The 12884-nt window shown below is 46.4% G+C and overlaps 1 protein-coding gene and 1 long non-coding RNA gene across 2 annotated transcripts in view; one reads left to right on the top strand and one right to left on the bottom strand.

The window, feature by feature from the left end:
* MOGAT1 (monoacylglycerol O-acyltransferase 1) overlaps positions 1-1810 on the bottom strand; it is a 39065-nt gene extending 37255 nt beyond the window's left edge. Inside the window, exon 1 of the mRNA XM_002712499.5 lies at positions 1672-1810. Coding sequence (XP_002712545.1) covers positions 1672-1765 — 94 coding nt within the window. The 5' untranslated portion in view covers positions 1766-1810. The remainder of the gene's footprint in view (positions 1-1671) is intronic.
* On the top strand, positions 1542-3164 carry LOC138848921 (uncharacterized). The gene is made up of 2 exons (XR_011387088.1): positions 1542-1874; positions 2947-3164. It is a non-coding gene; the product is annotated as an uncharacterized lncRNA (long non-coding RNA).
* The last annotated feature ends 9720 nt before the right edge of the window (positions 3165-12884 follow it).

Genomic DNA, 12884 nt, shown 5'->3' on the forward strand with positions numbered 1-12884 from the left:
GATTATATGTTAATGCTCTTAAGGACATGGAAGGTGGTTAGCTCCTCTTCCAGATGATAAAGCAGAAACAGTCACTGAACAAGCACTTCTTGCCCATCCATGGCCAGGAACGTGCTAGGTGCTCCGTCAGAGATTTGTAGACTAGCATGGTCATTCAGACATTTCTCAAAAACCCATAGACACAAACAAATACAACCAGTGACAAGCTCCATGAAAAGGGCGTGGGCTCTCAAGGATGTGCCCAATGGTCAGTTGGAAGTCAGGTTCCCAGTTCAAGCCATTAAAGCAGATGATGGCAGTGCCCTGGTTAAAGCAGGGACATTGGCTAGAATACATGGCTTTGTATCCAGCTCTTTCACCTACGACCATCTGTGTGACTGAGAACTGTTCTTCACCTGGTATTTCCCTCATCTGTACAAGGAGTATAGGAATAGTCCCTACCTCATGGGGGTGGCATGGGAGTGTAAGGATCACACACTTAAAAGAAGAAGGTGTTTAGCATGCGACACCATCTAAGCCTTGTAAGGTTGTCCCTTATTATCTTGATGGTCCTCTGGTCCAGAGCAAAAGGCCATGGAATACTTCCAGCCCACTCACTGTTTGCCCTGTGAGGACCTAATGAGTTAATGTTTGAGTTGCCTTTCTCACAAGCCTTACTTGCACACTAGAGTCACTCAAAGTTCTCTAAAAAAAAGGGGGGGGGGGTGTTCTGATGCAATAGTTGGGCTCTGGGCATCTGTATGTTTCAGAAGTTCCTCCTGGGATTCCTGTGTGCAGCCAAGGGTGGAGAACCACTAATATAGGTAGTGAAAACACAAAGTGCAAAAACCCCAAAAAGCATAAAAACTCTGCTATGCAAAGAGTTTTACTATTATCACAGCACCAACAGGGTAAAATCCAGGATCTTAGAGCATACAAAAATGATTTTCACTTCCAGAAGAGTTTAAGTTCTCATAGAAGGGGTTCCCCCAAATTCCTTCTTCCTATACTACTCCCATTTACTATAAGAGCGGAACAAACTTTTAGAAAAACGTCACCCTGCCCATATAGACTCGTGCACCTTTCTACCTGGGTTTGAACTGGGAATCGGTCGGGACACACTCCTTGGCCTTACCATCCCCAGTTGAAAGCCGTTCAACACAACCCAATATTCCGGGCGGCTGCAGAAAGGCGCACCAGGGAGACAGGACACACGGAAAAATGTTCATGGCTATTTGTCATGAGGGTGGGGACACGAGACTCAGGTGTTCAATACGTCGGCACTACTGTTCCATTTATGAATCACAGTTCAAGAAACGAGTTTACCAGCTTCAGGGGAACTAAATATGTTCGACAGCGCCATGGGGTCTCGGTTCTACCTGGGTGCACACGGTTGCCAAAACTCACCGAGCTGTTTGTTTATAACCCGAGTCATTTATTGGAGAATAACACCTCGATTTTTAAAATCACATAGGGGAAGATACAGTGGGCAAACAGTGGTTCATTACGAGCTACACGTGGGTAAGGAAACCCCAGCCGGCAGCTCCGCGTCAGCTGCAGGCGCCCTCTGTGACCTGGCCGCTCCGGCTGACAGCGGCACCTGGTTGGACCGTCCCGCAAGGACAGCCTGCAGCGCGGAGCAGCAGCCCGGGCACCCGGCTGGGTCGTTCGCGGCCCGGGCGGGTTCCTTACCCAGCAGCAGGAAGGACAGGACCCACTGCAGCACCGCCGCCGTCTGCAGCCGCCTCGCCAGGGGAATGTTGAGTGGCGCAAACTCCACCTTCATGGTCTGGCCCGGCTAGGATGGCGCCAACCGCAGCAGCCTGTACCCTCGCTGCTCTGCGGCGCCTGCGGGAAGTGTGCGGCCGGATCGGAGACCGGCGGCCGGATCGGAGGTCGGTGGAGGAGGCGGTGGCCTGGGAACAGGCGGGGACTGGACTTCGCCTTGGGTGGAAAGGCGCGCCTGGGCTGAGACCGGGGGCTGCCAATCATACTTGCTGGACGCAAGCAGAGGCCCGGAGCGCCCCAGGCGCATGGGCTGGCGCGCCTCGGGGCGAGCAGGAGATCGCCAAGGGCACAAGGGACTGAGAGAGGGGTCAGCTGGCGACAGGTCCTAGCGCGACAGCCCTGTTTCCTGCCCCCTTGCCGAAGACCTGGGCTCTTCACTGGGATATGTCCATTGTTTAGGCTGATGGATCACCGTGCGCCAGGCTTCAGTATCCGCCCTTAAACCCAACCCTTCCTCTAAACCCCCTATGCCTGAGGAATGGTTGGTTTCAAGGGATTGCACACCAGCTGGAGGGACCTGGCTTCTTAGTTTTTCTGCCTGTGTCTCTACAGCACCCCCAAACTCCGGGTTGGGTATCAGGGGCACTGGCTTCCTAGCTCTTGAACCTCAGATCCCTACATGAGTCCTGGAAAGTTTCCATTTACTCTTTCATTCGACCCACGTTTGTGGAACATCTACCTTGTCGAGCACCATTCTGGGAGCTGGGGATACACCGGATAACCAAGTCCTTCATCCTGTTTTTCTCAGGGTACAGATTACGGAGGGAAACAAATATTAGCAAGATAACCACACAATTGGATGTATAATTATGAGACCCTACTGTGTGCATGACTGGCTGATGATTTGAGGACCTGGCCTGGAGGATTAGGGACACATCTCAAGAAGTGTAACAAGGAATTAAGTTCATTGAGAGAGTCCTCTAGTCAAAGAAAGGTACACATGCAAAGGTTCAGTGACAAATTCAAAGAAGATCAATATAGTGGGAGATTGGGGTGAGTGAGGCAAAACTGCGGGACGGGAGCCAGGACCTGGCACACTGTTTGGGGTTCTAGTCTTTACCTTAAGAGCAATACAGGATTGGGGCTGGCGCTGTGGCATAGTGGGCTAAGCCTCCACCTGTAGTGCCAGTATCCCCTATGGCATGGGTTTGTATCTCCGCTGCTCCTCTTCCAATCCAGCTCTCTGCTATGGTCTGGAAAGCAGTAGAAGATGGACCTAGTGCTGAGCCAGTATCCTTCGTGGAAGCTCCTGGCTCCTGGCTTCGGATAGGAGCCCTGCTCCAGCCGTTGCGGCCATTTGGAGAGTGAACCAGCAGATGGAAGACCTTTCTTTCTGCCTCTCCCTCTCTCTGTAACTCTCCCTCTCAAATAAATAAAAACCTAAAAAAAAAAAAAAAGTAATACAGGACACTGAATTTGATGCATTAATTGGATGGATAGATTCAAAATAGTGCCTAATCCTTGTGAGCATGCACTCCATTTTCTTTATAAATATTGATAACTGTATAGTTGAAAAACTCCAAGTGGCAGGTGGCTGTCATTGCTAGAGGGGATCTAGAACAAGGCAAAACAGCAGAGCTGACTCTTCGCCCCTTCTCCATTATTTACATACAGAGGAAGTTAGATGAAAACATGCACCAGGGTCACTTGAAGTTTTCCTTTCTGATGCAAAACTTGTGTTTGAGTGGGTTTTTTTCCTAGTTAAGGAGTCACTTTCTTCTTCCCTTTTAAATGTTTTTCTCTGAACCTTCCCCCAATGCTATGAGCACAGACTATATATGACACTGTGCTGGTCCTTTACACGCCTGACCTCACCCTACAGCAACCACACAGAATTAGCATTAACCAGCATCAGCTTTGCAGCTAAGGAACTCAAGGGTCAAAATCACACAACTGGTAAGCAGCACAATGAAGATTCACACACAGTTTTCTAAAAGGCGAGTCATCCATTCAGCAACTGGATCAGACATGGAACAGTATCTATAGAGTACATGCTTTGCATTGAGCATTGTCTTTGGTGTGAATGGCACAGAAGTGAATTAAGACATAGTGGGGGCTGGCGCAATGGCTCAATAGGCTAATCCTCCGCCTGCGGCGCTGGCACACCGGGTTCTAGTCCCAGTCGGGGCGCTGGATTCTGTCCCGGTTGCCCCTCTTCCAAGCCAGCTCTCTGCTGTGGCCCAGGAGTGCAGTGGAGGATGGCCCAAGTCCTTGGGCCCTGCACCCCAATGGGAGACCAGGATAAGCACCTGGCTCCTGCCTTCAGATCAACGTGGTGCGCCCACCATGGCGGCCATTGGAGGGTGAACCAACAGCAAAAGGAAGACCTTTCTCTCTGTCTCTCTCTCTCACTGTCCACTCTGCCTGTCAAAAAAAAATTAAAAAAAAAAGACATAGTGGGGAGGGGGCGGCACTGTGGCATGGCTGGTGAAGCCACTGTCTACAGTGCCAGCATCCCATATGGGCACCAGTTCTAGTCCTGGCTGCTCCACTTCCAATCCAGCTTTCTGCTGTGGCCTGGGAAGGCAGTGGAAGATGGCCCAAGTCCTTGGGCCCCTGCACCCAAGTGGGAAACCTGGAGGAGGTGCTCCTGGCTCCTGGCTTCGGATCAGAGCAGCTTTGGCTGTTGTGGCCATCAGCGGAGTGAACCAGTGGATGGAAGTCCTTTCTCTCTCAGCCTCTGCCTCTCTGTAACTCTTCCTTTCAAATAAATAAATACATCTTAAACAAAAAAAAAAAAGACATGGTGAGAATTCACCTGCATTCATTCATAAGTATTTGTGGAGAGGCTTCTAAGTTTTAGGTAATGAGTAGGAAGTAGGGATTGAGGTTGTACTATAATGGTGACTAAGAAATGTCCCTGCCCTTCTGGGACACATAGTCTAGTGAGAGAAAGAAAATATATATGTATGCAATCAAACAGGTGATAGTGCCCTGAAAGAAACATGTAGGCTCCAGTATAAAGAATAGTGGGTGGGCCGGCGCCGCGGCTCACTAGGCTAATCCTCCGCCTTGCGGCGCCAGCACACCGGGTTCTAGTCCCGGTCGGGGCACCCGATTCTGTCCCGGTTGCCCCTCTTCCAAGCCAGCTCTCTGCTGTGGCCAGGGAGTGCAGTGGAGGATGGCCCAAGTGCTTGGGCCCTGCACCCCATGGGAGACCAGGAAAAGCACCTGGCTCCTGCCATCGGATCAGCGCGGTGCGCTGGCCGCAGTGGCCATTGGAGGGTGAACCAACGGCAAAGGAAGACCTTTCTCTCTGTCTCTCTCTCTCACTGTCCACTCTGCCTGTCAAAAAAAAAAAAAAAAAAAAAAAAAAAAAAAAAAAAAAAAAAAAAGATTACCTACCAAATAGTGGGCATCTACTTACAGAGCAGGGGTAACAAAAGTGAAGTGCAAGCAGGGAGACTCCAAGGAGGCTGTAGGATGAGAGTAGAGCATTGTACCTTGGCCTATGGTGGAAGCGAGGGAGAATAGAGATGGACTTGAGATATGCATGAGCAGTAATTGGTAGGATCTGCTGATTAACCGGATTCATATTCGATGAATAAGAAAAGCAAATCACCCAGATCTCCCAATCACTTGGAGTGTCCTGTACTTTATAATGCCTTTGTCCCCTTCCCAGCACATATTGCTGATTGAAAAGCACTATCCCAGGCCGGCGCCGCGGCTCACTAGGCTAATCCTCCACCTAGCGGCGCCGGCACACCGGGTTCTAGTCCCGGTCGGGGCGCTGGATTCTGTCCCGGTTGCCCCTCTTCCAGGCCAGCCCTCTGCTGTGGCCAGGGAGTGCAGTGGAGGATGGCCCAGGTGCTTGGGCCCTGCACCCCATGGGAGACCAGGAAAAGCACCTGGCTCCTGGCTCCTGCCATCGGATCAGCGCGGTGCGCCGGCCGCAGCGCACCGACCGCGGTGGCCATTGGAGGGTGAACCAACGGCAAAGGAAGACCTTTCTCTCTGTTTCTCTCTCTCACTGTCCACTCTGCCTGTCAAAAAAAAAAAAAAAAAAAAAAAAAACCCACAAACAAACACTATCCCCTCGTAGCCCACTGAAGCAAAACATGGGTCCCAGGATCCAGTCAATGCAACAATCCTTCACCATTTCGGTCAACAATTAAAACATTAACTCATTTTGATATTCAACATGTGTTTATTTTTATATACATTGTATGCTAGGTTATTGGAATTAAATGATTGTTGGATTGAAATGGTGAAAAAGTTTTAATTCATCAAGCTATTAAAAAGATTATTCCGTATGAGTCCCATTGCTCATCAGAATTAAAATTAACAAGCAGGGGTGGACATTCGGCCTAGTGGTGGTTAGATTTCCAGTGAGGTGCCTGCATCCCACATAAGAGTAACTGGGTTCGAGTCCTGACAGCTTCCTGCTAATATGTGCCCTGGGAGGCAGCAGGTGAGGGCTGAATAACCTGAGTTTCTGCCACCCGGAAGGGAGACCTGGATTGAGTTTCTGGCTGCTGGCTTCAGCATAGTCCAGCCCTGACAGTTGTAGACATTTAGGGTATGAACTAGCATATGGGAGAGCTCTCTCTCTCTCTCTCTGTTTCTGTCCCTCTTTTTTTCTCCCTGCCTCTTAAATAAATAAATAATTTTAAAATAGGAAATGTAAAATAACTCCAAATTTGTTTTTAAGAAACTCTAATGGAAATAGGAATCTTACACATTGTCTTTCCTAACTACACATTTCGTGGAAAAGAGAATTGAAAAAAAGTGATTTTCTGGAATTACCAGACAAGTACTAGCCAGATGTAAACCTACCTCTCTTTAGAGTCACACAGCCAATTCTTGGCACAAATAACTAAAACAAACAAGGGAAAGTGATATAGTGTAAGAGAATGGTTTCAAATTTTTTCTTCCAGAGGATTTTTTTTTAATCTTCAAAAAATTGCAGTTTATAAAAAAATCAAATCAATGCCGTTCTGGTTGAAAAGAGATGGGGAATCAGATTTCTACCTGCTCAGCATCTCTTCCTAAAGTGACTGTATTTTTAGCAAAATGAAATCAGCAACACAGTCACAGAACTTCTTAGGATTTAGCAAAACCCAGCTTGGAAATCACTGCTTATTTTGTTCTTTCTTTGCTTTTGCTTTGTTTTTGTGGGTAACCCGATATTTGGAGAAACAGAGTTTGAATGAGGGTTGCAGTTCAAATGCATCTACATCAACATTATTGAGTACATACTACCTCCCAGGTACTATGCTATGTGCTTTATGTTGCCACGCCTGACTTAAAGCCCAAAGGACTCTCCACAATAGGTACTATTATTCCACTTACCAACAAGTAAACATAATAGAAACAACAAGGAAACATAATAGAAATCAGATGAATTATTCACTTGGTAAAGAGTAGAACCAGATCATTGCCTCTAGAGCCCAAGTTTTGTTTGTTTCTGAGCCACACTAAGGTATTTCTCAAATAATACTATAAGGAAGGAAGGGAGTGTTGTTGAAACCAAGGAAGTCATTGAATCACTGAATGACAAGGCAAAGAGGCCTGAAGATCAAGCTTGTCATGGTTTGAGTTGGGGTTAGTTATCCATTCAATTAACAAATACCAGTCACGTCCTATGTGCTTGGTATTGGCTGTACATGAGTAAATAATTACACATAATTACACAAAATGTATCAAGCACCATATCTTTGGCTAGTCCTATAGAGGAGAGGGCATGGTGGTAGGAAACCAACTCGGTCCTGCTTGAAGAACTGGGATTTCACCATATGAGTATGGTTCCTATTTCCACTGAACTCTAAGGAATAGACAGTGCTAGTTCAGATTACGAAAGCCTACTCTTAGAAATGAGTAATGACAAATAACTTCCTTGTTTTGCCTCTTTTTCCTGTGAAGTTTAACACAGCTAACTTCTACTAGAAGAAAGTATCAATGTTTTTCTATTTAAGATGGCATTTTACTGTAAATTAAAGTGAACTATTTTAAGTTAAAAAGCAAATAGTACTTTTTCAAGATTGACAGTCCTTATAGGGGACAATTTAGTATAAAGGTCACAGTTCTGAAATTCATAAGTTGCATTGATCATAAAAGTAAATATTATTTCTGTCCCATTCACACACACACACACACAGAGAGAGAGAGAGAGATTGTGGGGTGGAGGGTGGAATCTAACTATTATGGTCACCATAATTCATGAGAATGACCAGCTCTGGTGAAAGCCAAATAGAAGGCCGTTACAATGATAGTTTTAATGAATGTCCTTCATAAAGTTCTATTTTCAAGGCTCTTTTGAATAAAGTTCAAGAAACTTGCTCAGGCCCTTCTGTTTTCTTATTGCCTTCTCAATAAGCCATTTTATCAATCTGACAGGCCTCCGTTATGCTTGTTCTGGGCAGGGTTTCAGGAGGCTTTCCTGAGAAGTGAGGCTTTGTAGCCCCCATGACCATGGTCCAAAGTGACCTTTCCTCCGTATTTTCTTATTGCTGTAGGCACAAGCAAGGTTTCAGATCCTGTACACCATTCCTGCCTCAATCTAGGTTCAGTTATCTTTTCCTTAGTTAATTTTAACATATATTTGCTTTGTAAAATATGTGCTTTCCAAAGTTTTAAATTATTAAAATGAACGATTACCCTTAAAAACTGTTACACTAATCACTAGTATTTATTAAGTGGCTCCTCCATTCCCATGACCCTTACTCCTAAATTCATTTACATTTGGCTTGGGAACCTGCTGGGGCACTAGCAGCCCAAACACAGCAGGAACAAGAAGAAAGAGACTGGGAAGGCCAACTGCAAATGACCTAAGTCCAGGGAAGGCTCTTAAAAGAGGCAGTCAGCAACTCAAACAGCAGAGTACTTGAGCGTGTGGCACAGCAAATCCCATCAGTTAGTTTTAGTTTTAATTTCCAGGGAGACCCAAGCTATTGATTGAATATTTATGATGTTGTACCTGAGCGAATGCAAACAAAGGAGTACTACACATTGTTAAAATGTTAAAATGTTAAAATGTCCTTTATTGCCGGTGGTGGAGAGTGGGCTCATGCCCTAAAGAACTCTCGACCCAGAAGCCCAAAGCAACAGGGTTTATAAAGGCAAAAAACACAAAATCGGGAGGGGAATACATGGGTGCTAGGATCAGGGGGGAATACATGGGTACCAGGGTCAAGCTGACCTAAAAACCTATGCCAAACTAATATCAAATAATCTTGACAATACCAGTTACCTTCTTGACAATTTCAGTTATAATCTTGACATTAATCCAGGTATTGGCTTAAATCATATGTAGGACATAGACAAATTACATTTTTATCAATAACCCAGGTGCAGCCTATCCACTTCCAAGCTTCAGCAATCATGCTAGGGCATTTCTATGCTCTGCCAAGTGTGATGCAGGTTGACAGGTGTGATATAGTGGACTGCTGTTGTCTGAGTGTTTTAGATCATAGTTTCAGATCAGAGTCTCACGGTGGGGGTGGTGGTGGGAGTTTGCTTTCTCAAGATGGAGTCTCAGGTGCTCCAAAATGGAGTCCCTACTGTCAAGGTGTTACTTCATTCCCCATTTTGTGTTTTGTCAATAATCAAATCCTTGATTCAGCCACATCATATGAATCAGGAAGTATATATATACATGAGTTTAACAGAAGCTACACTTTGTCTAATGAAATTCTTTTTTTTTTTTTTTTTTTTTTTGACAGGCAGAGTGGACAGTGAGAGAGAGAGACAGAGAGAAAGGTCTTCCTTTGCCGTTGGTTCACCCTCCAATGGCCGGCGCGGCCGGCGCGCTGTGGCCGGCGCACCGCGCTAATCCGATGGCAGGAGCCAGGATCCAGGTGCTTTTCCTGGTCTCCCATGGGGTGCAGGGCCCAAGCACTTGGGCCATCCTCCACTGCACTCCCTGGCCACAGCAGAGAGCTGGCCTGGAAGAGGGGCAATCGGGACAGAATCTGGCGCCCCGACCGGGACTAGAACCCGGTGTGACCCGGTGTGCCGGCGCCGCTAGGTGGAGGATTAGCCTAGTGAGCCGCGGCGCCGGCCTTGTCTAATGAAATTCTGTAACCGGTTAAGAATACGGGGCCTACAATCAGGACAACCACTTTAAGAGACTCTACCTGGCTGTGTAACAGGTCAATAGAAGATTGGAGTTGGCTGATGTTGGCATCTGGGAAGTACTTAGCTAGCTCAGAATCAAGGCTGCTTTGCTGAGGGCAGCAGTACCCACCACACTGAACCCAACTAGGACCAGAACTAACATGGGGCCTTTTGGAATGGGAGGTGCTAAGAGCTAGTGTTTGCTTTGGTGGACCCAGCCCCCTGTTGCTAGTTTTGGGTATAGACTATCACAGTGGGGAGAGTTGGGATCAGGTCTCAGAGTAAATCTTTTGTTCACAGCTTATAACCCGTATGTACAAGACATTCTGTTAAAGCCTGAGGGGCCCACAGACACTTAGCCCAACCAGATGGCCTCAGCCCTCCCCCTCCTTTAATCTGCACTCTTCTATTGTAGGAACCCAGGGTGTCGATCTCATTTTGGCTACTTCCTGCTGACAGGGGGTCATTGTCCCTGGGGACCCACAGGGTGTGGAGTGGGGAATGGCAGCCAAAACAGGGTTCCAACAGGAGGTGGCCTCTCAAGGAGGCTGCAATGTCATTTTGAAGGAACTGCTTTCATCCAAGGTTTTATGTGCATGGCCATCTAGAGTTGTATTGCTTTAAATCCGGAGAAAACAAATCTAACAAGCAGATTAAATACACGGGGTCTAAAACAAAGGACAGAGTCATTATTAGAGGACCTATGAAAGGTGCTGTCCAAACCAGGAGGGATTTTTTTTTTTTTTTAATTTAGAGGTAAGGTACATAAGGTACTGGAAGAGACATCATAAAGGAGGTGTGAACCTCCTTAGGGAAGGCACCCCGTTGACTCCATTGACTGAGAGCAGAGCTGGCCTGAATAAGAAGTCAGTATAGAATAGGCAGGATCTCTAAAAGCAAATCTACAGCTCTGTCTGCAATGTTGCTGATCCTATGTCCCCCTGATGGTGAGGGTCACTTTGGAAGCTGAGCAGAGTGAAGGGCTTTTCAGCTTAGAGCCAACAAGGCCTGCGGTTCTGACCTAGGAATCCTTCAACTCCAGGGCAGTTCTGTTTCTAGTGACCCAGCTCTGGGCTGGCAGAGCTGACAGGGCTCTTTGAAGACTGGCTTCTGCCATGACTGCTGTCTGTCCCAAGCCCTGGCTTTCCACATCGAAAACCAATGCCATGTAGGATGGACTGGTCTTGTTGGGTTTCCTTGATGGCAGGTCGCTGTGTAAAGCTGTTATCAATTGGCCTGTCACCTATTCTTACATTGCTCCTGTTGTCCAGCTCACTCCTCTTTTTCCCGGTCCTTGTTAAAGTAGACCACAGAGGAGGCCTTTAGGATGTTAGTCAGCAGGGTGCTCAATCCCATCACTAATCTTTGGTGGCCAGAGCTAGAAATGTGTTGTCACAGGAAGTATAAGATCAAACACGAAGACTACTTTATCCAAACAATTTTGAACCAATTAGTAAGATTTTGTATCTCTCTGTTAGTTTGGTTTGAAAAGGGAGGTTTTGCCTGTTTACTGTATCCATGGCAAAATAAATCTAGCTGTTATATGTGGCCAGGCACCACGACAGAAAAATGTTAGTCACTACTTTTTTTATATTTATTTATTTATTTGAAAGTCAGAGTTACACAGAGAGAGGAGGGGCAGAGAGAGAGAGAGAGACAGAGTGAGAGAGAGAGAGGTCTTCCATTCGATGGTTCACTCCCCAGATGGCCGCAACAGCCAGGAGCCAGAAGCTTCTTCCAGGTCTCCCACGCGGGTGCAGGGGCCCAAGGTCTTGGGCCATCTTCTACTGCTCTCCCAGGCCATAGCAGAGAGCTGGATTGGAATGGGAGCAGCTGGGACTAGAACTGGCACCCATATTGGATGCTAGCGCTTCAGGCCAGGGTGTTAACCCACTGCGCCACAGTGCCGGCATCTAGCCATTACTTTTATAAGGTCTGAAGATCAAACTGTATATCCTGTTGGAGATTTTAGAATAGAATCAGTTTCTCGGGGCTGGCGCTGTGGCACAGCAGGTTAACACCCTGGCCTGAAGCACCAGCATCCCATAGGGGCACCAATTCTAGTCCCAGCTGCTCCTCTTCCAATCCAGCTCTCTGCTGTGGCCTGGGAGAGCAGTAGAAGATGGCCCAAGTCCTTGGGCCTCTGCACCCACATGAGAGACCTGGAGGAAACTCCTGGCTCCTGGCTTCGGATCAGTGCAGCTCTGGCCATTGCGGCCATCTGGGGAGTGAACCATCGGATGGAAGACCTCTCTCTCTGTCTCTACCTCTTGCTGTAACTCTTTCAAATAAATAAAATAACTTTTAAAAAAATCAGTTTCTCATCTTGAAGACAATACAGGCTTTTAGATTATTAACTGTCAATAATTTAATATTAAGTGAAAACTTAGCAAGAAATTTTAATTGTCAAATAACAACTCATAAAAGTATTTACCAAAAAGTCTAAAGTCTTAAGAGTACCTGTAGTTGGAAATATAGTTTAATTATCTAGCACAAGTGTAACTTGTTTGACCAGCAAACCCAAGCATAAATATGTCAATGACTTAAAAAAACCATATTTGGTTTCTCTATACGACCAAGTTTAGAACACTGATACAGAGGTTTATTTAGGTCATGTGAACCCAAAATGTATTTTGGGTTAATTTAGTAGCTTAAATTTATGAGTAATCTTATTTCTATAAGTCAATTAAAACAGAACTCTAAATTTACTTTTATGTAGACATACAATAGGTACACATATAACACAGAACATACATTACAGGATGGAACAATAAAACAATCTTAGTAACAGCTTTCTAAGATTCTTTTTTTAAAAGATTTATTTATTTATTTATTTGACAGAGTTACAGACAGTGAGAGAGAGAGAGACAGAGAGAAAAGTCTTCCTTCTGTTGCTTCACTCCCCAAATGAACCAGAGCTATGCCGATCCGAAGCCAGGAGCCAGGTGCTTCTTCCTGGTCTCCCATGCGGGTTCAGGGGCCCAAGCACTTGGGCCATCCTTCACTGCCTTCCCCGGGCCACAGCAGAGAGATGGACTGGAAGAAGAGCAACCGGGACTAGA

This window comes from Oryctolagus cuniculus, chromosome 3, assembly GCF_964237555.1.
Source record: "Oryctolagus cuniculus chromosome 3, mOryCun1.1, whole genome shotgun sequence".
Classification (NCBI taxonomy): Eukaryota; Metazoa; Chordata; class Mammalia; order Lagomorpha; family Leporidae; genus Oryctolagus; species Oryctolagus cuniculus.